Below are 23,405 nucleotides of genomic sequence, written 5' to 3'. Positions count from 1 at the left end.
AAAAAAAAAAAAAAAAATTTCCTTCCATCTCTGGTGGCCTGAGCGCCACCACCCTGTTCACACTCACTTCCTCCCTCACCACCACCTGCATCTTCACCTCCAACTCCACCACCACCTCTTCTTCTGTCAACATAACACCCCCACCACCTCATCTGCCCCCATCTCTCCTCCTGTTACTATAACCCTCATCTCTTCATTCTACCACCTCCACCATCACCAACCTTTGTTATCGTCTCTACTATTGCCTTCACCATTACCTCCACTACCTCTTCTATCACACCCATCCCACCACTATCACCTCCACTTTGCCAGCACTGTCACCTCACCACCACCACCAGCACTGTCAGTCCTCACTTCCATTATCATAATTACATACATTATCATCTCCACCCCTTCGATCACCAGATCACCACTGTCGTTACCTCCCCCATCACCAACGTCATCACTTCCACCATCACCATCTTTCTACACTAGGACCCTAATATGGCCTGGGTCTCTGCCCCTGAAAATTCCAGCCTCACAAAGGTGCTAGCCCAGAAACACAGACTAGACCCAGAGACAGTCAAGCAGAGGTGGGAAGCCCATCCAGGAGAGGGAATGAGGTATCTGTCCATGTGACTCTCATGCAGGGGACCACACCGGTCCATGAGGATACAGAGGTGACTGTTGATCAGCAGGGAGCTCTGGGCACAAAACTCTGATCATTTTCTGCCTAAAGTGAGTGAGATCACTCCTCTGTAAGCAATCAAGCAGCTCTGAAGGAATCAGGGTTTCAGGGACTGCTTAGCAGGTAAGAGTGAGAGTGGGGAAGAGGCAGAAGCAGAGCCCACAGTCATCTCCAGCCGTATCTGAACCTGTCACTCATTCACTCTTCTCACTGATTGATTGATTCATTCAACAAACACTTCCCTAGGTCTGTTGGAGACCAGGCCCTATGCTGAATCCTGGCCAAGGAAGTTCCCAGACCTGTTTTTGACCCTCCTGCCAGTCTGTTCCCCCACTGCTGGGCCTTTCTCCACCCCAGCTCCCTTCCTCCAGACATCCCAATTGACTCTTGTGGTTCCTGGGTCACTGAGGCAGCTCCCTTTCCTCACTGAGACTCAGGGGACCTCCCCAGCTCACCAGGTGACCTTGAGCAAGTCCCTCTCCCAAGCCACACCCAGTGAGTCTTGGAGGAGGAAAGCTTAGAGGAGCTGGGCTGGGCCTGGCTGTGGGGACATCCAAGGGCAGGCGCGAGGTGTCTGCAGAAGAGGAGGGGCCAGTGCTGAGGTTGAGATGGGAAACACTCCAGTTGCTGGAGCCTGAGTGTCTGGCTCTGGGATGGGAAGGATAGAGCCAGGTGAGGGGCGGGCACCAAGGCCTGAAAATGGGGCAAGGGTGGGGGCCAAGGCAAGCCCTGAGCTGGCAGGGAGTCAAGAAGGTCACAGGATCAGAGCAGGGACTCAGGTGTCTCTGAAGCCCTGGAGAGGGGGCTGACCTCTGAGCTACCTTACCCTCAGGTGTGTCAATTCCCCTCCCTTGAGCAAGGGCTGGCCAGGCCTACCGGCTGGAGGGTGAAAACAGAAAGACAGCTTCCACTATGCTGCCAGCTGGGACCTGTGCCAGGCCAATGGACCCACTCCCCCGGCTTCCTCCCCCACCATGACCATTCCAGGCTCAGCAGCCAGTCCCCAGCGGGTAGGCCACCTTACCCTGGCCACCTCTATGTTGGGAAGTCGGTGCCTGTGTCTTTAAATTCTCAGCAGGTTGAAACGGCTGATGACATCACTGGTTCCCGGGAGCTAGCGGAGGAGCTGGAGCCCAAGGGAACCCGGTGCTGGGGGCTGAAGACATGGAGGGCCAGGGCATCAGTGGCAGCGGGAGGCCGGGGACCCAGGCTGGCCTGGGCCCCTTGCCCATGCCCCATGGGATTTCCCAAACTGGGGCACCCTCCAAGGTAAGACCCCTAAATCCTAGTTCCCCCATTCCTGATCCTTAGTCCCACACCACCCCACATACTGCAGGCACCCTGGTGCCCCAGCTGAGGGGCTGGCACTCTCCTCTGCCCACCAAGCAGGGACTGGGCAAACAGGGTACCCTAGGGGCTGAGAGGGTAGTGATGGGACACTCAGAGCGAGATGGAGTTAGCTGTCTCCAGGACCTCCTGGGAAAGCCCTGGACCACGTATCAGGGGACCCAGCTGTGCTCCAGCTTTGCTATGTGACCTTGGGCAAGTTGCTTGTCCTCTCTGAGCCAATGCAAAATGAGGAGGCTTGTCCCTGAAGACTGAAACTGTGACATCTGGGATGTCTAAGTTGTTAGTGCTGGAGGCGGTGTGGTGTTTGGGGTGGGGGTTTGGAGTGGGACACTAGGAACCAAGGAGGATGCCCAAAATGCAAGCCTCAAAGAACTGAGTTTGGGGACAGAGGTGGAGGCAGAGTTTCAGATTCTCTGAACCAAACAGGACACGGGATGCAGACAGAACTGCATCTCTGGAGGCAGGGATTGGGCCACCCCAGGGTGAGTGTAAACCTTCGTCTACCCTCCCTGCCAAGGGACACTTTATCCTGACTTCTGGAGACAGGGGCATCAGACAGGGACAGATGGGAAAGGAAGAGGAGGTCCCTGCAGGGCCCCACACCCCCCTCTCCACCTGCTGGACATAAAGAGGATACCTGCTTGCCTGTCCTCACAGGTGGGGTGACAAGGGTAAGAGGGTACAACTTGTGCACAGTGGTGCAGCGCCAGGATCAACAGAATCCTGGACTTGCTCTGGGTGTTAGAATCACACTTGGGAGGATGGACTATTCCATGGAGCTTAAATGGAAGCCTAGCAAATGTTGGGCTCATACATGCAGAGGATATGAGACCTAGGCTTCCCAGGATCAGGTGTGGCCAGGGATCCTTCACCAGGTTCCTTCATTTTAAGACAGGAAAACTGAGGCCCTGGGCAGGGAAGTGCTTGTCTAAGGTCACACAGAGCTGGGCTGAGAATTGACATGGCCAGTCCCAACCCAGGCTCTTGTTCCTGCACGGAGCTCTGGGAATGGGTGATGAGGACAGAGAGGGCTGTGACCAAGGAACTGGGGACGTTTGGCGGGGGGATCCTGAGGGTTCCTGTGTACTGTGGAGGAAAGGGGGTTGTGTTTAACAGGCTGGCCCCAGGGTGTCCTGAGTGGGCAGATCTAGGGGGTTCAGATCAGTAGCCCTTGGCTAGGGGAGCAGCAGGGACTGCAGGGGTGGGCGGTGCTCAGGAAAGCTGACTCCAGCCACCCAACACTCCAGGGTGGCCAGGGAGTGGGTGCCAGCCAGGAAGGCAAGGAGAACCCTCGGGTCCAGGCTCACACTCTGCCTCTTTTGAGTTGGGGGTCTTAGTTTCCCCATCTATGAAAGAGGTGTCACAGGTGACGGAGGGGATAGGTTTCCATGTCCTGTTTCCTCCAAGAGAGAAGCTGATTCACAGCGGAATGGATTGAGGTGAGAAATTAGGAAGAACTTCCTCAGAAAGATGTGCCTTTCTTAGCTAGACAGAGTCTGCTGGGGTCTATATGGAAGTGGAGGCCTGGTTAGGGTTGACTCTGAGTCTCTGACTTGTCCTATCCAAGATGGACTCATGTTTTCAGCTCCCAGCGAAGGAGAATGCAGCACCAGTACACTTGGAACCAAGGTTGGCCCTGACACCTGTGGGGCCACCAGCAGCAATGCCACCTTCCTCGAAGGGGCCAAGGCTGGCTCTGGTGTCTCCCCGACCCATCCTGGCTCCAATGTCTACCCCTGGAGGGCAGAAAACAGCTCCTGCCCACCGCAGCTCCAGCCTGGCTCCAACATCTGTGGGCCAGTTGGTGATGTCTGCCTCAGCTGGGCCGAAGCCTCCTCCAGCTACCCTGGGGCCCAGGCTGGCTCCACTGTCCAGGGACCAGAAGCAGGTGCCACCTGCCTCCATGGGACCCAAGCCAGCCCTGGCTGCTTCAGGCCTGAGCCTGGCCGTGGCACCTGAGAAACAGCCCCCACAGCCCCCCTCCAGCTCTTCCCCAGTGCCCAGTCCAGTTCTGTCACCCTCTCAGGAACAGGCCCTGACTCCAGCATCCATGACATCAGCCCCGGCCTCTGTGGGATGGACACCAGCTAAACAGAGGGATGCCCCAGCCCCTAGACCTCTCTCCCCTTCAGAAGGGCATCTCCAGCCCCCGACTCAGACATCGGGTCCTGTGGGCTCCCCATCCTTGATTCAAGCCCCCCCAGACGCTCGGATCTCCCCCTCCTTCAGAGCCCGGCCTGAGGCCCCCCGCAGCAGCCCTGAGGAGCCTGTCTTGCCCCGGCCACCACAGACCCTGCCCCTGGATGTGGGCCAGGGTCCTCCAGAGCCTGGCACTTGCTCCCCTGGACTTCTCTACCCCACCTTCCGGCCAGGGGCCCCCTTAGCCCAGACTATGCCCCCACCTCTGCCCAAGCCACCCCGATCTCCCAGCCGCTCCCCCAGCCGCTCCCCAAACCTCTCCCCATGTGTCCCCCCAGCTCCTGAGATGGCCCTCCCCAGACCTGGCACTCAGGGTGCCAGGCCTGGTGGGCATCTGAGCCCCAACCTTCATCCCAGAGAAATCCCAGCCCCTCTCACCACCTCCTCTTCTACATCCACCTCGTCATCCTCCTCTTGGTCAGCTCAGCCCACCTGCAAGAGCGACCCTGGCTTCTGGTGAGGGGCCCTCTCCCAAGACATTGCTGGGGCTTGAACTCTAAGACTAGACATCCTTCTAGGGTGGCTTACCCTACTCCGCCCCAGCTGACCTCCCTGAGGAAGATTCCCTGTGGGTGTTAGGCCCACTCTGGGGCCCTCGGAAGACAGCATCCTCTCCTAAGGGATTTGCCTACCCCGCCTCAGTTGATCTCCCCTGGAAGAGTCTGGTGGAAGGGACCCTGGGCCCACTGTGGGTCCTTCTGAGGGCATATACTCAAGCTTATTTCCCCAGAAAAAGCCCTGTGGGAGGGAGGTTGAGGGTAAGAGAGTGGTCCCCAGTAGTAACCCCTTCTGTACCCCCACCTCCCCAGGATCACTGTGGTCACATGGAACGTGGGCACCGCCATGCCCCCCGATGATGTCACATCCCTCCTCCACCTGGGCAGCAGCAGCGATGACAGTGACAGGGCAGACATGATCGCCATAGGGTGAGGGGGCAGGGCAAGTAGACTCCCTCCTGAGCCCCTCCTGCCTCCCAGACCCTCTTCCGTGGTAGGGGTTTCTAGGGCGCCCCCCCCAATCCGAAGGCCGCCTCACAGTCCCCCACAGGTTGCAGGAAGTGAACTCTATGATCAACAAGCGGCTCAAGGACGCGCTCTTCACCGACCAGTGGAGCGAGCTCTTCATGGACGCACTGGGGCCCTTCAACTTCGTGCTGGTAACTCCTCCCTCAACCCCCGGGCAGGTGGAGCCCCCTGGATTCTCGGCCCTAGCTCTGCCTTGATTCACCTTGGGGCCCGCTGGGCCTCGGTGGCCGGGTCCATGAAATGGGAGGATGGAGGAGCAGACCTTTAAGAACCGGAAAAGGCGAGGGCGGGGGCGGGGGAGTTGTGTCCTGTCCCTCAGCCTCCTCACGCCTCTGCTGCAGGTGAGTACTGTGCGGATGCAGGGCGTCATCCTGCTGCTGTTCGCCAAGTACTACCATCTGCCCTTCCTGAGGGATGTGCAGACTGATTGCACGCGCACTGGCCTGGGTGGCTATTGGGTGAGCGTGGAAGCGGCCTGGGAGGAGACAGGGCCCTAAGGGATCCGTAGATTGGTCCCCGGACCCCCGCGTACTGGCAATATCCCCTCCCCAAGCTACACCCCTTACTCTGAGGCCTGCCTCTCCCCACCCACCCCCACCCCTGGTTTTCTAGACCCCGCCCCTTTCTGTCCCCGCCCCTCCTAGTGTTCCACTCCTTTCCCTAGAACCCACCCCTCTCCACGCCTCCACGGGTCCTGGGCCTCACCCGCTGGCCCCACCCACCCTAAACCCCGCGGGCCTCACCTCCTAGCCTACGCCCCGCCCATGACCCACCCAACCTTATTTCCCAAGGGCAACAAGGGTGGAGTGAGTGTGCGACTGGCCGCCTTCGGGCACATGCTGTGCTTCCTGAACTGCCACCTGCCGGCCCACATGGACAAAGCGGAGCAGCGCAAGGACAACTTCCAGACCATCCTCAGCCTCCAGCAGTTCCAGGGGCCTGGCGCTCAAGGCATCTTGGATCACGAGTATGGGCCGGGGCGGGACCTAATGGAGCTTAGGCGGGGCTAGTGAAGGAGGGGCGGGCCTCAGGGGCGAGGCCGGTGCGCCTTGTGGGGAGAGGCGGGGCCTATGGGGGTGGAGACCACCCGCACTATAGCTAGGAACAAGAAAGCTGGTAAGTTTGATGGGGAGGTGGAGCCTGCAGGGTGGAGCTTTGCTGAGGGGCAAGGCCTTGCTGGGGTTCGGAGCCTAACTTCTAGGTCTACACCCCCTTCTGCTCCGTGGTGGGCTGGCGGCTCTGCGCAACCCACCCACCCTCTGCGTCATCACTAGGAGCAGCTGTCGGGTTGGATGGGGGCAGAGAAGGATCTGGGTTGGGCTCTTCACCCCATGGACCCCGCTGACCCCCACCTTCGAACAGCCTGGTGTTCTGGTTCGGGGACCTGAACTTCCGCATCGAGAGCTACGACCTGCACTTCGTCAAATTTGCCATCGACAGCGAGCAGCTCCACCAGCTCTGGGGGAAAGACCAGGTGGGGAATCCCAGCCTGGACTCCAAAACCCCAAGCACACAGAACATGCCCTAGGACCACCTGTACCCTAGGCTATGGTCCTTGCCCTCACCTGCCCTGCCCAAGCTCTTGTCCAATTCTGTGCTTCTGGACCCTCACAGCTCAACATGGCCAAGAACACCTGGCCCATCCTGAGGGGCTTCCAGGAGGGGCCCCTCAACTTTGCGCCCACCTTCAAGTTTGACGTGGGTACTAACAAATATGATACCAGGTGAGCTCAGAACTGGGATGAGAGGTGGGGATGTGGGCTGAGGTCTTCTCGATAAGGGAGACAGGAAAGAGAGACAGGAGGCAGAGGTGCCTTGACCCCCAACCCCTGATACTCAGCCTACCCTTGCCCACCGAAGTGCCAAGAAGCGGAAGCCAGCCTGGACAGACCGTATCCTGTGGAAGGTCAAGGCTCCAGGTGGAGGTCCCAGCCCTTCGGGACAGGAGAGCCACCGGCTCCAGGTGACCCAGCACAGCTACCACAGCCACATGGAATACACTGTCAGCGACCACAAGCCCGTGGCTGCCCAGTTCGTCCTGCACGTGAGTCCTGACCTCATCCTCCCCGCATGACATCCCCAGGCCCAGCTCGGCATCCCACTGCCCACCGGTATCCCTTATACCTGCCCTCAGCAGCAGCCGCTTGTCACAGCAGACTGGGAGTGGGACTGTGACCTCCATTATTTATTTATTTACTTATTTATTTATTCTTGGCCATGCCATGCGGCATGTGGGACCTTAGTTCCCAGATCAGGGATCGAACCCATGCCCCCTGCATTGGGAGCTCAGAGTCTTAACCACTGGACCGCCAGGGAAGTCCTATGATCTCCATTTTCAGGTGAAAAAACTGAGGCCCAGAGACACAGCACCCCTTGCCCCGGGTCACATGGCTACTAATGGGAAGGTTAGGATTTGAACCCTGGCTAGTCTGATTTCAAAGGGTATACCTTTTCCATTAATCTCTAACTCCCCTTTTCTGAGAAAGGCTTAGGGCAACTTATGTTAAAATTCACATATGTAATAAGACCAGCCACCAAAATATTTACTCAAATCCCATGTAGCATTCATTCACATTCATTTATTATTTATTTACCATCTTACCATATGTGATGGGGAGGGGGAGTAGAGATACAAAAAAATACAAAGCTAAACCCTAAATAGTTACTATAAAATTTAGCATTGTGTTTAGGATTTTTTTATTATAAATTTTTATTGATTTATGTATTTATTTTTGGTTGCATTGGGTCTTCCTTGCTGCGCGCAGGCTTTCTCTAGTTGCGGCGAGCTGGGGCTACTCTTCGTTGTGGTGCGCGGGTTTCTTATTGTGGTGGCTTCTCTTGTTGCGGAGCTCGGGCTCTAGGCACGCAGGCTTCAGTAGTTGTGGCGCATGGGCTTGGTTGCTCCACGGCATGTGAGATCTTCCCAGACCAGGGCTCGAACCCGTGTCCCCCGCTTTGGCAGGTGGATTCTTAACCACTGCGCCACCAGGGAAGCCCCTGTGTTTAGGATTGGGGCTCCTAGCTGCCAAAGGAAAAAGGGGAAATCCAAGAATGTCAGAATTGGATCTTAGAGACCATGTAGTCCAACTTTCTGTTAGTGGGGTAGGCATGCGCCCCAAGTCGCACACAGGCTCAGCAGCAGAGTGGGGTGGAGCCCAATTTCCAGTCCTGAAACCCAACTCTGGGCTCTCCGATTCTCTTGATCTGATAAGAGGGAGCCCAGCAGACCAGATAATGTTTTCCCTGCTAACTTTGTCATATGGTCAGTCAGGGGGACAGTGGCCAATGTCTTCAGCTGGGAATGGAAATCTGCCCATGTCAGGCCTCCTATGACCTTTGGTAAAAGCCTTGGGTGTGAGGTTTAACCCCCAATCAGGGACCTCACCTTGAGAACCACTCCTTATGGGCGCCCTATCCTTCCCTCCTTATCTAGAACCCTGTCCCTTGTAAAACATTACCTGTTGAGCACCTACTATATGCCAGAGCCTGTGTAGCCTACTTCATGTATGTCATCCCTTTGAATACTGTGGTAGGCCCTGAGGATGTCCAAATTCTCCTCCCAGTTTTACTGATGAGGGAAACAGAGGCTCAGAGAACTTAAATCTCTTATCCAAAGCAACACAGCACAGGGCTCAGCAGGAGTTTTGACCCCACAAGGCCCTAAATGGTATTTCCAAGAGTGCAACCTGGCCAGACCTGCTGTTAGGAACCCACGGGCAGGGAGAGGATGTGCTGGTTTCTTCTGGAGCAGCTTGGCTTAGAAGCTGAGGAGGGAGAGAAAGTTGAAACCAGATAAACAGGGGAGCAGACAAAGCCTGAGGCTGGCACCACCGAGTCTTTCCCTGAGGGACAGAGGTGAAGCCAATACCTTGGCCACCTGCCACCCCAGCAACCCCATCCACTTGGTGACCCCCTGCTCAGCCTGGGGTGACCCTGGGAAGAGAAGATTCTTTTGTCTCCATGGACTGATGACAAACAAGGTTAATAGTGGTTCCTTAATACAGGTGGGGAAACTGAGTTTTACTTAGCCTGATGAGGGGATTACCTGAGGTCATGAAGCAGGTTAGTAGCAGAGCCTGGACGGTCTCCAGCCATCTACCCAGAGCTCTTCTTGCCTGTTCATGGGTGTTCACTTTACTCCAGAATATCCAGTGCATCATGGGACTCCTTTGTTAGCTTATAGGCAAGTCATTCATTGAGCACCTACTGTATACTGAGAAGTTTATAGAATGCTTTATATGGTATCTCATTGAATCTGCAGAGCAACCCCAAGAGTTAAATAAGATCATCAGAGTTTAAGGACAGGAGCCCTTCTATTCAGAGGTCAAGAAACTCACCTTGGGTCACACTGCATAAAAATGGCAGAGCCAGGGCCAAACCCACGGTCTACTAAGTTTCAAAGCTGTGTTCTCACTCACTCCCTAAGGAGGCTAAGGACAAAAAGAGCCCTGAGCTGGGAGGCAGGAAACCTGGCATTCATCCTAGACCTGTTCTTCCTCAGTTTCCCAGCCTGTGCAGTGGCTTCAAAGGCCCTTCATCTCAGCCAATTTGTGCCGACTCAGGCCCAAGGGCTCTAGGTGTATAGAATACTAGAGGGTCTCCCCTGATGTTGCCCCCTGCCCCTGGGCAGTTTGCCTTCAGAGACGACGTGCCGCTTGTGCGGCTGGATGTGGCAGACGAGTGGGTGCGGCCGGAGCAGGCTGTGGTGAGGTACCGCATAGAGACGGTGTTCGCCCGTAGCTCCTGGGACTGGATCGGCTTGTACCGGGTGAGACGGGCAGGGGTGGTCGGTACATCGGGGAAGGAAGGGCCTGAAGGGGCAGCCAGGGACCCACATGGGGTCCCTGGCTTCCCCAGAGTTTGAGGCTGCTGGGGTCAGACCTTAGGGGTCATGACCCTGATTGCTCTTGCCCCAGGTGGGTTTCCGCCACTGCAAGGACTACGTGGCTTATGTCTGGGCCAAACATGAGGATGTGGACGGGAACATCTACCAGGTACTTAAGGGGAGGGGGAGAATGGGAGGAAGTCCCCATTGCCCTTGGGGGCTCAGGATTCAGCTTGAAGGGTCCTGAGGCTGCCTCCCTCACCCCAACCTGGGCCTAAACCCCCCGGCCGACCAGGTGACATTCAGTGAGGAGTCACTGCCCAAGGGTCACGGAGACTTCATCCTGGGCTATTATAGCCACACCCACAGCATCCTCATCGGGGTCACTGAGCCCTTCCAGGTACGTAGGCCAGGCTGCAGGGTCAGGGGCGCCAAAGGAGTATTCAAATGCCTCTACAGCTTCTATATTCTGTTCTGTGACCTCCTACAAGTATCCTGACCTTCCTGGGTCTGCCAAGGGGACGGGCGGGAGTGGTCCCCAGAGGCCTCAGTGGCCGGTTGGGGAGAGGGGCACCCCAGTGACCAGCCTTCCCCCCAGATCTCGCTGCCTACCTCAGAGCTGGCCAGCAGTAGCACAGACAGCTCGGGTGCCAGCTCGGAGGATGAGGATGACAGCACCCTGGAGCTGCTTGCGTCCAAGTCCCGCAGCCCAAGCCCTGGCAAGTCCAAGCGGCACCGTAGCCGAAGCCCAGGTCTGGCCCGCTTCCCCGGCCTCGCCCTGCAGCCCTCGTCCTGTGAACGCCGTGGCACCAGCCGAAGCCCCTCGCCCCAGAGCCGCCGCCTGCCTCGGGTAGCCCCCAACAGGGGCAGTGATGGTGGCAGCCGGGGCAACAGTGAGGAGGGGCCCCCTGGGCTGCCTGGGTCCTGGGCCTTCCCACCATCTGTGCCTCAAAGCCTGGGGTTGCTGCCTGCCTTGCGCCTAGAGACCGTAGACCCCGGCGGTGGCAGCTCCTGGGGACCCGATCGGGAGGCCCCAGCCCCCGACAGCCTGTCTCCCAGCCCCCAGGGTCAGCAGGGCCTGGAGGAAGGGGGCCTGGGGCCCTGAGGGTGAGGTGGGCAGGCAGGCCCAGGTGGCCCCCACTCTGCCCCAATTTTCTGCAGACCCACCTGCCTCCCTCCTGCTGCTGCTCCAGCTTTATGTACACCTGCCACTCTGTTCTGGCCAGGGGTGGCCAACTGGGGTCCCCCAAACTTGGTCCTGGCACCTCAACTGTGACAATCAGCAAACCCCTATCCCAGCCCCCATCTGGGATGGGGGAGCAAACCTAGAGGTCATCAATTAGGAATTAAATTCTCCAGCCTCACTCCTGACTTCTTAACTTGTTAGCAGTCTGGGGTTGGGGGCAGTCAGAGGAAGGGACTAAAGAGATGAGAGGATGACAGATCTGACAATTACCAGGCACCAGCTGTATACATTACACATGCCATGTCCTTTAAGCTGCACCACAAGTTGTGGTGTTGACTTCAGTGTATTTCTTAGCTCCATTTCACAGGTGAGCAAACTGAGGCTTCCAAGAGGTTATGTGAACCTTTAAAAATCAGACGCCTAAGCACAGTTTGGCTCTGTGCTGGAGGGAGGGAACATTTACTAGGTGCTGAGTGCTGTCCGTGAGTTGGTTCGCTTAATCCTCAACAACCCTGTGAGGTAGGTCCTGTTTACACTCCCCTTTTTCAGACGAGGAAACTAAGGATCAGAATGAAGGAGGTCTCTTGCTTAAGGGCACAGGGGAGATCTGAATTTAGGTTTAGGGCAGAAAGAATGGGCCAGGGCTGGGCCAGGAAGAGCATAGCAGCTGTTAAGAGAAGGGGTCCCCTGGGAAGGGGAGTTGGGAAGCCCCTTTCTAGCTTCCGCCACCCTGGATTCAGACACAGGCACTTCTGTGACATCCCTCATTCCCCACCTGCTGCCCTAGACCTCAGCAGGCAGACGCTGGGGCTTCCCTGGGCAAGTTCTTGAGACATGCATTAATTTTGCAAAATAGACATATATGTATCTCCTCCTGGTACCTCCTGGGGCTGTTGCAATGTTACCTTCTCCCCATTCCCATCTGAATGTTAATTCCTCTGGGAAGGCCCAAGCCTGGGGCAGCAGAATGAGCCTCCTGAATACCACATCCAAGCACAGAGGGGTTGTGTCACCAGCCCAAGATCACCCAGCACACCAGGAGACGTGGTCCAGCATTTGGGCCTTGGCCCCCCCCACCCTACCCATGCAGCCCTCTGGCTATCCACAAGAGCCCGTCCATGCTTCAGTCTAACATGTGGAGGGGAAGCTGAGACCCCCAGGGCCTAGCAAAGCCAGGGACGAGGTCCAGTCTTGTGTCCAGGAGAGCTGGAACTGAGGTCACTGGTTCCAGGATTTCTGCTGTCCTTCAGGTCCTCCGGCTCCCTGGGTCAGCTGCAGGCACCGATCATAGAATGACATGGGGGCCTTTGGGTGCTCTGAAGTCCATGCCTGCCTGTTGTCTGTGCCTGTCCCCTGGAGCTGGAGTTGCCTCTGCTGAAGTCGCCTCAGGTGCCGAGCTGACACCTTGATGGCCCTGGGGTCTCTGGAACAGCTGTGAGGAGAGAAAAGTGGGGCAGGCGGTCATAACTGCCAAGAATCCCACCCTACTCTGCAGAGAGGGTGACCAAGGCCCAGAGAGGAGCAGGGCTGGGGCCGGGAGGGTGGGGGGCTGTTACACCTAGCAGGGGGCAGAATAAACCTGGGTTGGCACCCAGAGGCCCAGGTTCTGCCACTAGCTGGCTGCAGAAACCTGGGTCAGTCTGGGCCTCAGTTTCCCTACCTGTGAAACAGGAAAAGTAACAGAGTTAGTTTTGAGAATCAGAATTGAAATGAAATTGTGGACTATGGGGTAAGTGTTAAGCAGGTGTTTTACTATGTGTCCCGCAGGCCTTGGCCTATGTACGTCACACACGCCACTTCCTTGGCTTCTACCTCCATTTTATAGGTAAGGAAACAGAGGTGTGGAGAGGTTATTCAGCTTGCTAGGTCACATAGGAAGTAAGTGACAGAGTTGAGATGCCACCTACATGGGCCAACTGCAGAGCCGAACCCAGGGATGATGACAGTAGAGCTCAGAGGTCCCCTGACCCCTCCATCACCCTCTCAGCCCAGGTGCACAAAGGGAGCAGAGGCAACCCACCCCTTGGGAAGTCCCCCATCCCTCCTGGCCCTGATGTCACTTACCCTTTGCCCTCAGCACAGTCCAGTGGAGGGGCCAGTTTGAAGCAGGTCATGCCCAGCAGCTCCCAAAGTATGTTGGCGCCCACAGGTGGGCTGTGGAGCCTCAGGAAGCGTGCCAGACTGAGGGCAGAGGCAGGCTCAGGCTGGGGCGGGGCCTCGTCAGCCAGGTGTCCCTTCCCAGTGCCTGGCAACAGGCAGCCCACCCCCAAGGGTCCAAGCAGGCCTCACCGGCGCGTGCAGTTGCAGTGGAAGAGGGGTTCACGGGCATTGTTGAACAGCTGGAACTTGGTCTTCTGGGGCCCGATCTGGTGCTCACACTGGTCCAGGCGGTGGAAGCTGCGGCAGGCCTGGCGGGCACCTGGTGGCAGGTGTGGTGGTGAGAGGAGCCCTGTCCAATGCCCACTGCCATCCGGCACACATGCTCAGTGCCACACACACAGTGTCCCTCTATCTCATGCCCTTTGTGCCTTCAGAGTGCCTCACACATAGGAGACGCGCGCGCGTGCGCACACACACACAGAGCAGTGCTGCCATGGGGAAGCCCAGAGAGTCGAGAGTGGTCAGAAAAGGTTTCCTGGAGGCAGAGGCTGCTAAGCTGAGGCTGGAAGAGGGGAAGAGTCAGGAAGAATTCTCCAGGCAGCAAGAACAGCATGTGCAAAGGCCCAGCAGTGGGAGAGAGCAAGTGGCTTTAGAAGAACTAAATGAAGTTTGTGGAACTGGAGTTTCAACTGGGGAGTAGGATCTGCAGGACCAGACTCGACAACCCCTGGGTGTTGGGACATCAAGGTGGGGCCTCAGCGAGGAGTGCCATGGACAAGTTTGGAGCTTACAAAAATCCCTCTGGCTGCAGCACGAGAGAGGTTGGGAGACCCCAGAAGGAGTTCAGAGCAGGAAAGGAAGCAACACAGGGGCCCCCCACCCTGAACAGAGTCAGGGACACCTCCTTACATCAGGAGCCCCCAAGGCTAGGTTCTGAGCTCACCTTGAGGTTTTAGGCCACGCCATGGTCCCTGGAGGCCTGAATCAGTGACCTCCAGCTGGACTATGGAGCCCACATCAGGCCCAGGGGAGGCCACAGCGGCCTGGAGGGCTGTGGCGTTGGCTTGGCTGGGGTATTCGGACTCTTTCTGCTGTGCTGGCCACTTCTGAGGGTGCTGAATCCACCGAGGCTTGCTGGGCACTGGGTTCTGAGGACTGGGAGTCAGGGGGATGGCAAGGGAGCTCCAGGAGGCATTGTAGAAGGTCCTGGGCTGGAGACGGGCGAGGGATACAGAGCCATATGTTCTACACCTGGGAGGTAGCACATGGTGGCAATTGGTAACCCAGAATCCCCCCTCCCAGAAGTCCCCAGGTTCATCTCCATGGAGATCAGGGCTCTGCAGTCCCACCCCTCATCCCACATCCCACTGGGTTCTGCAGGGCACCCAGGGAGCGTCTGCATCCTGGGCCCAACCCTGAGGAGAAGACAGGGAGGACGAGGCATCATTCCCTGGAGGACAGACATACAGAAAGGCTTCCCTCCCAGGCTTGGAGCCCGAGCTCCCCACTGGCTGGGAAGGGGCTCGAAAGGGGCAGCCACATACCCGCCCCACCAGTACCACTCCACACAGGCCTCCTGGTCCTCCAGCACGAAGCAGGGGATCGCCAGCACGTTGAAGAAGGCCACGCCCACGATGTCGGACATGGAGTCCCGCTGGTTTTGCAGGCACTGCTGGAACCTGTCCCAGAGCCAGCACTCAGGTCCCTGGACCACAGAGAGCTACCTGGCTTCTCTCCCAGGCCACCTGGTCACTACCAGCCAGGTGATTTGGGGTCCAAGTGTCCCCTCTCCTGTTAGGCCTCAGCTTTCCCACTGCACAATGGACTCTGGCTGGCTGATCCTTAAGGATTCTCTGGAATCCCAGACTCTGCACCGGGTGATCCCGGTGGATAATCCCACCCCGAGCTCCCAGCCCTCCCTGCCCACCACCAACCTGGCATCACAGTTGCAGTGGGAGATGGTGTGGAGTCGGTAGTTTCGGATGCCATAGTTGTACTGGAAGGGCGAGACAGTCTGTGGGCAGCGGTCATGTTCCTGGCAGCAGAGATCGGGGCCCTGGAAGACCCCTGCAGGGAGCGGAGGGGGCACCAGCTCAGCAGCGTCGTGGGCACCACATGCCGGCTATGCCCGCGTGGTGTTGGGAGCAGAGACCTGGTTCTCATCCCAGCCCTGATACAGATGACCTGGGTGGCCTCAGGCCTCCCGCTGTGGGACTCACAGTTCCAAAGCTTGAAAAGAACACCCAGGTACAGCCTCTGTTGCGCAACTTCAAGTGCCAGGCAGCCCACCCAGGAACCCTTGCCCATGGAAAGATCTTCCTCAGGTGGCCTGGTGTCTGCCTCCAGAGTTCTCGGGCTCACACCCCAAATGAAACTCCAAAGTTATGAATGTGTGTGGAATGGAATGGTAAACAGCAGGGTGCAGTCTCGCTGGCACAATGAGGCATTGTCAAGATGCCAACCTGCTCCAACTCAAGTGCCAAGTCCTCCTCCCAGCCCTCCACGCGTATGCACAGACAGCTGTACCAAGAGTGCAAAAAGCCATGCATGTTTTTCACCACCTGAGCAATGATGCCCTTTACTGAGCATCTCCCAAATGCCTGGCACTTCCCACACCCAAGCACACAGCAGCCCTGGGAAGGAGGTGTCACGTTTATTGTACAGGTGAGGAAACAGATTCAGAGAGGGGAGGTGACTTGTTCAGCTCGGAAGGGCTGAGCTGGGATTTGAACCCAGGCCTTTGGGTCTCGGTGTCCCCTCCACTGGGCATCCTGTGCCCGCCCATAAAGCCTCCTCTTGGGTAATGGTTTTTTGGCTCAGCCGCCCCTGGATCCACTCCAGCCAGCCCCCTCCCTCAGATGGTAATTAATGAGGCCTCCCAGGTGTGAGTAGGACCTTTCCCATCTATAACCACATTTAAGCATCCCATGATGAGATTTATGGTAAACCCATTTTACAGATAAGGAAATTGAGGGTCAGAGTGGCTAAGTCACTTCCTCAGGACACACAGCCTGGGAGAGTGGGTACCAGGGCTAAAGGTTGCATTTCCTTCCCCACCAACCCCCCTGTGCCCACACCGATGGCTCACCCAGCTCCGAGGAGTTCCCGGCAGAATCCCCGACTCCACACCACAGTGTGCCAGGCATGGTCCAGCCTCTCTTCACCCGCTGGTTCCCCATGCCAGGCGCTCCACTCTGCCCTGCTGCTCGCTTCTCCCTGGTCCCTGCTGGACTCTCGGCAGGCCATCTGCAGGCCTCCCACTGACTCTTAAGGGTGGCCAAGGCTCTCTGCAGCTCAGGTCCAGGGGTGTGGATGAAGGAGTCCCGGGTGATCTCACCAGCACAGAGGGTACTGAAGGCTGTGGTGAGCACTGGCTCATCCTGCCGGCTGCACACCTGCAGCCTCCCGTGCCCATCCCAGCGGGCATGGAACAGGGCTAGTCCCTGGGCAGACTTGCCCAAGAAGCTAAGGGACCCCAAAGGGCTGCCAGAGATGGGTCTGGCCAAGTGGCAGGAGGTGCTGTGCAAGTGGAGGGCAGGGGAGCCCCCCAGAACTGCCCCCAGGAAGTTCAGCACCCCCAAGAGCACCACCAGAACCCCCATTCTGCCCTGGCCCAGCCCAGTCAGACAAAGCCCCCGGGAATCCTACCCTGGTGGGCCCACGAGGCAGCAGCTCTGTAGCTGAGCGGAAGCGAGCCCAGCCGACCCGGTGCTGCGGGGCCAATGAATGGAGCTCTGGGAGGAGTAGGAAGGAGGCTGGAGTATGGGGTGATCTGGGACTTGTAACTGAATCCACCGGCTGGGCAGGCCGCTGATTGGCTGAGGAGTACACTGGCCGGGGCCCACGCCCCCACTTGTCCTGCCTTTCTCCACGCCTTCCAGTCACCTGCCACCAGCCCCGCCTGGATGGGGACGGTAGGAGCCAAAGCCCTGGGCCCTGGGGGCAGGGGCCAGAAGGGGGATCTGTGTCTCCCTGGGGAGAGAAGAGGGTTTGGGGGCTCAGAGGAGGCTCCTAGAATTGGTCATCCCCCCATCCCAGGGATGGCCGCCAAGCCCACCTCCATGAAGCTGGCAGAGAGCCATGGGCTTCTGCCAAAGCTGGGTAAAGGAGGTAAGGGTAGGGCTGGGCCTCTGTGGCCACACCCTTCCCCCCCGCCCCGGGAGGCTCTGAGGCTTCTGGGAAAGGGAGCATCCATCCCCCCGCCACCTGGGGTGCTCCCCCTGCCCAGTCCTGGTTCTAAGAAAGGCACTCAGCATATTCAGGGGACAGTGCCCCAGGGCTCCCCACTTCCTGGGACTCCAAGCACAGGCATGGCCCAGCAGCAGCCCTCCTGGTCTGATAGATGGTGTAGACACAGCCAGAGCAAACTTTGAAAGCAAGACTGGGGCTTCCCTGGTGGTGCAGTGGTTAAGAATCTGCCTGCCAATGCAGAGGACATGGGTTTGATCCCTGGTCCAGGAAGATCCCACATGGAGCAACTAAGATCCCGTGGAGCAACTAAGCCTGTGCACTACAACTACTGAGCCTGCGCTCTAGAGCCCGCGTGCTGCAACTACTGAGCCCGCGTGCTGCAGGTACTGAAGCCTGTGCACCTAGAGCCTGTGCTCCGCAACAAGAGAAACCACCGCAATGAGAAGCCTGCACACTGCAACGAAGAGTAGCCCCCGCTCGCCGCAACCGCGCACAGCAACGAAGACCCAACGCAGCCAAAAATAAAATTAATTAATTAATTAATTAATTAATTTTTAAAAAAGAAAGCAACACTGGGCAGGGCTGATGCTCTGGGCGTGAAGGGACTGTGGTCCCCAGAGGAGCAGAGGTGGCCTAGGGGGCTGTGTCTGCAGCCACCTCCATCCTTGGACTGCAGTCACCTGGGGGACACAGCAGGCATCGTGTGTACCTCAAGAGACAGGGGTGGTCTGTTCAACAGGGAGGGGTTACACCCAGCAGATGTTCCTGTGTCTCAAAGCTGATGTATTATTCAACTTCCAACCATCTGGGGAAGCTGGGTACTTAAAACACAACTCAACTTCCCACCTCTGCCCTCCTTTTCCATATTACAAGGCCCTTTCCTGCTGGTGAACAACCCAGGGAGGCTGGGAGGTGCCACAGCAGGCACCCAACTTTCAAGGTCAGATGGACCTAGCTTGGGTCATGGCACAGTGTGACTTCAGGCTTAGAAGTCTCAACTTCTCTGAGCCTCAGTCTCCTCATCTGTATGATGGGCATATTCACAGCAGCCACTTCACAGGCCTCTCAGCACAGTGCCTGGCATTCGAAACACTTGTTACTGACGGCTCAGGACACCCCTGGGCAGGAAGCAATTTAACCAGAAGAAAGCAATTCTCAAAGGTTTTGGGGCCACAGCATCTGTGACAGTGAGTCCTGGTTAGGCCACTGCCTGGCTATGTGACTGCAGGTTTGTCCCTGCCTTTCTCGGAGCACAGTTTCCTCCTCTGTACAGTGAGGGGTACAGTGGAGCTGACCTTTGAGGTCTGTTCCTGCCTTGGCCCCAAAGGGAGGCAGACTGGGCCTGCCCGGGCCTCAGGGGAGGGTGTCACTGGGGTTTCCCTTCAGATTAACCAGTGGCCACGTCAGTGAGCCTACAGGACAGGCTCCAGAGCCCTGCCTCCCAGTGGGGTGCCCCTCAGCGGCCTCGGAACGGAGGATGTCGGGAACCAAACCAGCAGGACAGGACAGGGCCACCTGAGCCCTACAGACAGAAGGGCCTAGGCTTTTCTCTGGGTCCCCACCCGTCTGGGGTGGGGCAGGGTACACAGTGGGTGACAATGGGGGTCCGTGGGAGAAGGTGTTCCCTCCTCCCTCCCTCCCTGTCAGACTGTTTTTCCCTGTCTGTCTCCATCCATCCCCATAACCCTTTGTCTCCTGGCTCCTCACCCATCCCTCTCTGGCTGTTAGTTGCTTTCCCTCTCTGACTCTGATTCTCATAATTTCTTTCTGTCTCCTCCATCCCCCTCTTCCATCTTTCTCTCTACCTCCCCATCTTACTTTCTCTCTCCATTTCTTTCTCTGTCTTTCTCTCCTCTGTCTCTCTTTACAGTTTTTCACTGAAGCCCCCTTTTATCGTCTCTCTCTCTCTCTCACTCATTGCCTCTTTCTCTGTCTCTCGCATTTTTCTGTTCTGTGTTCCTGTGTGTGTGTGTGTGTGTGTGTGTGTGTGAGACCCAGCGAACCCCACTCTTTCCTGTTCACATTTTCCCAGCCATGATCTCATCTGATGCTCACAACCCCTGCCCCTCCCTGGGGAGACAGGCAGGGCAGGGCTTCTCATCCCATTGTCCAGATGGATGGAGTGAAGCCCCAGAAGAGAGGTGACTTGCCCATAGTCACACAGTAGATTGGGGAGAAGCCAGGTCAGATGTCCCCTAGCCTGTGGAGAGGGCCTCCCCTGGCTCTGGGAGATACCCAGCTCCACAAGAGCCTCTCCACCTCAGGGCCTTCCTCCCCACTGCCTGGAGGGCACCCTCCCTCTGCCCAGTGTAGCTGGCCTCCTGGCCCCACCTGGAGGGCTCTCAGCAGCTCTCTGTGCCAGGAGAATGGTGCAGGCAGTGCCTAGCTCCAGAGCATTCTGTATTCATTCAAAAACAAATAGTAACTGAGAGTCTACTATGTGCCAGACACAGGGCAAGGCCCTGGACAGAGAGAGGAGGGGAGGGGGCACAGAGGATGCTAGTGTCATGAGATGGAGATGGAAGGCATCCCTGGGGGTAAGGGGTCTGGCAGTTTGGAGGAGCCAGGGCCTGGGTGTCAGTTGTGTCCTCTAGGAAGCTGCCACCATGACGGAGTTAGAAGTGCAAGGGATTTATGTCCATGGACATTTAGGTTGCTTCCATGTCTTGGCAATTGTAAATATTGCTGCTATGAACATTGGGGTACATGCATCTTTTTGAGTTAGAGTTCCCTCCAGATATAAGCCCAGGAGTGGAATTGCTGGATCATATGGCAACTCTATTTTTAGTTTTTTAATCAACTTAGTAAAATATGAATAAAAGAGAGAGGGGAGAGGTGGGGGCTCAGAGACACTATGGAAGCCATTCTACCTAATCGAGCAACATTAGAAGCTGTGGTGGTTTGAAGATGTGCACAGTTTCTTTGATACTCTTCCCTTCTCATGGTGGAGCCTACCACCCTGCCCCTCTGGTGTGAGCTGTACCTAGTCACTTGTCTCTAACAAAATGTGGCAGAAGTGACATTACTTCCTAGACTAAGTCACAAAAGGCATTATGGCTCTCTCCTTGCTCTCTCCTGGACCACTCTCTCTGGGGAAGTGGGTGACGTGTCATGAGGACATTAATGAAGAGGCCTACATGGTGAGGAACTGAGGCCTCCTGTCAATAGCCGTATGAGTGAATCACTTGGAAGCAGATCCTTAAGCCCTAGTTAAGCCTTAGGATGAGTACACCCCCACCTGACCTTTTTTTTTTTTTGGTAACAGTTTATTGAGATATAATTCACATGCCATATAATCCACCCATTTAAAGCATACAATTTAATGGCTTTAAGTACATTCATAGTTGTACGACCATCACCACTACCTAATTCCAAACATTTTGATCATTCCAAAACGAGATCCTATAACCAGTAACAGTCATTCCATCTTCCTCCCTCCCCCAGCCCCAAGTAGCCACTCATCTACTCTATGTCTCTATAGAGTTGTCTATTCTGTACATTTCATATAAATGGGATTATGCAATATATGGTTGTTTGTGACTAGCTTCTTTCTCTTAGCATAATGTTTTCAAGGTTCATCTGTGTTGTAGCATGTATCAGTACTCCATTCCTTTTTATGACTGGATAATAGTCCATTGTATGGATAGACCACATTTTGTTTATCCATGCTTCAAGCTGATGGACATTTGTATTGTTTCCACTTTTTAGCTATGATGAATAATGCTTCTATAAACATTCATGTAAAAGTTTTTCTGTGGACATATGTTTTCATTTCTCTTGGGCACATACCTAGGAGTGGAATTGCTGGGTCATGTGATGACTCTAACCATTTGAGGAACTGTCAGACTGTTTCCAAAGTGGCTGCACCATTTCACATTCTCACCAGCAGTGTATGAGAATTCTGATTTCTCCACGTCCTTGCCATCCTAGTGGGTGTGAATTGGTACCATATTGCAGTTTTTGTTTGCATTTCCCTGATGGCTAATGATGTTGAACATCTTTTCATGGGCTTATTGGTCATTTGCATATTTTCTTTGAAGAAGTTGGCAGACATTTTTGCTGTAACCTGGTGAGACCCTGAGCCAGAACCACTCAATTAATAAGCTACTCTTGAATTTCTAACCTTCAGAAATTATGTGAGATAATAAATGTTTGTTGTTTTGAGACACTAAGTTTGGGGATATTTATTACACAGCAATACATAACTAACACAGAAGCACTCAGGAACATGTCATGAATGACTACTATTAATGCTACTGAAAGTCCCAGCCAATGCAATAACACAAGAAAAAGAAATACAAATTGTCAAGTTTGGAAAGGAAGAAACAAAACTGTCGTTGATTGTAGATTGATTTTTCTACCTAGAAATTCCAGGTGTATCCAATACCTGGGGAAAGCAGTGTAGTGGAATATAATAAGCCCAAGCCAGACCCAGACTGGAGTCCTAGCTTTTCCCTTACTTTCTCTGTCATCTTGGGTAAGTCTTTTTGCCTCTTTTGGCCTGATTGGTAAAATGGAGATAAGAGTAGTACCTATGCCATGAGGATTAATGTGAGTGTATATAAAGTGTTTAGGGACTGACATATAATAGCCTTTGATAAGTGAGATCTCCATTTAGGAGGGGATTTGAAGGCAGGAGCCAGGCAGAATTGCAATGTGATTGATTTGATGCCCAGTTCTTAAGCTGCAGAATGTTGGCTCTTTCCATTCCCCCAACTGACTCCAGCCTGCTAGTAGGGTCCTAAGAGCCTCAGCAGATCCTTATCCACACCCTGGGTTCAACGCCTGGCTCCACTTCCCCTCACTGGGTATCTTTGGGCAAATCACTTACCTTGGCCGAATACCCATGACATCATCTACTGATTGGAATGCTCATGCATCCCTACTTACTCACCTTTCTTACTTCTCAGGGGGTGTGGTGAGGATCAGAGAATGGAAAAGGAGCTCACTGAGGGGAAAACCTCACAATAGGCTGCAAATAGCCCAAATGAGTCCTTCATGCAGCATGAGACCCCATCTCCAGAACTGTAGGGAAACCCAACAGCAACAAGGGGACAGAATGGGCCCTGAAAGCCCTGTCTAGCTAGACATGGGGGCCACAACAGGCCTTGGGGTATGAGGGAATGATGCTGAGTGCAAGATTCACACCCTTCCCGTTCAGAATGCAGTTGACATTTACATTCTCACCAAGCCCAAGTGGTAGAATTGCCTAATAAAATGTAGATGCCCAGTTAAATATGAATTTCAGAAATCAGGGAATCATTTTTAGTGTAAGTATGTGCCCCAAACACTGCAGTTATTTTTTTTGGTTATCTGGCATTCTAATTTAACTGGGCGTCTTGTGTTTTTACTCACTATACCTGGTAACCCTACCCAGCAGTGGGGTGAGGAGAAGCAGGGCAGCAACTCTTCACCCCACTTCACATTGGAGGCACAGGGAGGCTCTGCTGATTACCCACCCTTCCATCCCACCCAGGGCTCTTTGGCTGAGGTTGAAACCTGGGTTGTTTGTTGGCTGTAACTCAGAGAACTTAGCTCACATCCCCTCCTTCCTTTTTGGGACTGGCCTGGCCCGTGGGGCCTGGGGAGGCCCTGGGAGTCTAACTCACTCAACAGGATGAAGAGGGCAGGTCAAGAGGCCCAGAGGGAGGTCTGACAGAAGAATTTGGCCCCTGGTAGACTAAGTAATAAATCTCCATTTCTCCAGCCAAGAACCCAAGTTCTCAAACGCTGTTTTATTTATTTACCTATCTATCTATTTATTTGTGTATTTATTTATTTATTTATTTAAAATTTTTGGCTGCGTTGGGTCTCTGTTGCTGCGTGCAGGCTTTCTCTAGCTGCGGTGAGCAGGGCCTGCTC

General features: G+C 55.5%; 2 protein-coding genes across 3 annotated transcripts; one reads left to right on the top strand and one right to left on the bottom strand.

The window, feature by feature from the left end:
- Positions 1 to 1,717: 1,717 nt before the first annotated feature.
- Positions 1,718 to 11,417, top strand: INPP5J (inositol polyphosphate-5-phosphatase J). Of its 2 annotated transcripts, XM_007128693.4 has the most exons (13): positions 1,718 to 1,936; positions 3,585 to 4,672; positions 5,026 to 5,142; positions 5,264 to 5,372; positions 5,583 to 5,699; positions 6,033 to 6,208; positions 6,604 to 6,715; positions 6,856 to 6,965; positions 7,102 to 7,285; positions 9,872 to 10,009; positions 10,158 to 10,235; positions 10,362 to 10,466; positions 10,665 to 11,417. In XM_007128693.4, exons 1-13 carry the CDS (start codon positions 1,832 to 1,834, stop codon positions 11,169 to 11,171), a joined length of 2,946 nt encoding a protein of 981 aa, XP_007128755.2. In that variant the 5' UTR covers positions 1,718 to 1,831; the 3' UTR covers positions 11,172 to 11,417. The 2 variants fall into 2 exon arrangements, with proteins under 2 accessions (XP_007128755.2, XP_054938436.1); XM_055082461.1 differs by lacking the exon at positions 1,718 to 1,936 and having other exon boundaries at positions 3,500 to 4,672.
- An 880-nt stretch (positions 11,418 to 12,297) lies between these two features.
- On the bottom strand, positions 12,298 to 17,065 carry PLA2G3 (phospholipase A2 group III). Its single transcript, XM_007128695.3, has 7 exons — positions 16,441 to 17,065; positions 15,287 to 15,419; positions 14,897 to 15,031; positions 14,296 to 14,603; positions 13,542 to 13,671; positions 13,317 to 13,433; positions 12,298 to 12,684 (listed from the first exon to the last, which is right to left on the bottom strand). The coding sequence occupies exons 1-7, from the start codon at positions 16,952 to 16,954 to the stop codon at positions 12,471 to 12,473; spliced, it is 1,551 nt and encodes a 516-aa protein (XP_007128757.2). The 5' UTR covers positions 16,955 to 17,065; the 3' UTR covers positions 12,298 to 12,470.
- Between the last annotated feature and the right edge of the window lie 6,340 nt (positions 17,066 to 23,405).

This window comes from Physeter macrocephalus, unplaced genomic scaffold (assembly GCF_002837175.3).
Source record: "Physeter macrocephalus isolate SW-GA unplaced genomic scaffold, ASM283717v5 random_129, whole genome shotgun sequence".
NCBI classification, from domain to species: Eukaryota; Metazoa; Chordata; class Mammalia; order Artiodactyla; family Physeteridae; genus Physeter; species Physeter macrocephalus.
The sequence above is the reverse complement of the archived record's forward strand: the minus strand, read 5'-3'. Positions and strand labels throughout refer to the sequence as shown.

Excerpts from the sequence above, each read along its gene's own strand:
- INPP5J (XM_007128693.4), top strand. The coding sequence starts at position 1,832 with ATGGAGGGCCAGGGCATCAGTGGCAGCGGGAGGCCGGGGACCCAGGCT. Across the intron at positions 4,673-5,025 it reads AAGAGCGACCCTGGCTTCTG|GATCACTGTGGTCACATGGA; the intron begins GTGAGGGGCCCT and ends CCACCTCCCCAG. Across the intron at positions 6,209-6,603 it reads CAAGGCATCTTGGATCACGA|CCTGGTGTTCTGGTTCGGGG; the intron begins GTATGGGCCGGG and ends ACCTTCGAACAG.
- PLA2G3 (XM_007128695.3), bottom strand. The coding sequence starts at position 16,954 with ATGGGGGTTCTGGTGGTGCTCTTGGGGGTGCTGAACTTCCTGGGGGCA. Across the intron at positions 14,604-14,896 it reads GAGTGGTACTGGTGGGGCGG|GTGTAGAACATATGGCTCTG; the intron begins GTATGTGGCTGC and ends GCTACCTCCCAG. Across the intron at positions 13,434-13,541 it reads CACTGCAACTGCACGCGCCG|TCTGGCACGCTTCCTGAGGC; the intron begins GTGAGGCCTGCT and ends CTCTGCCCTCAG.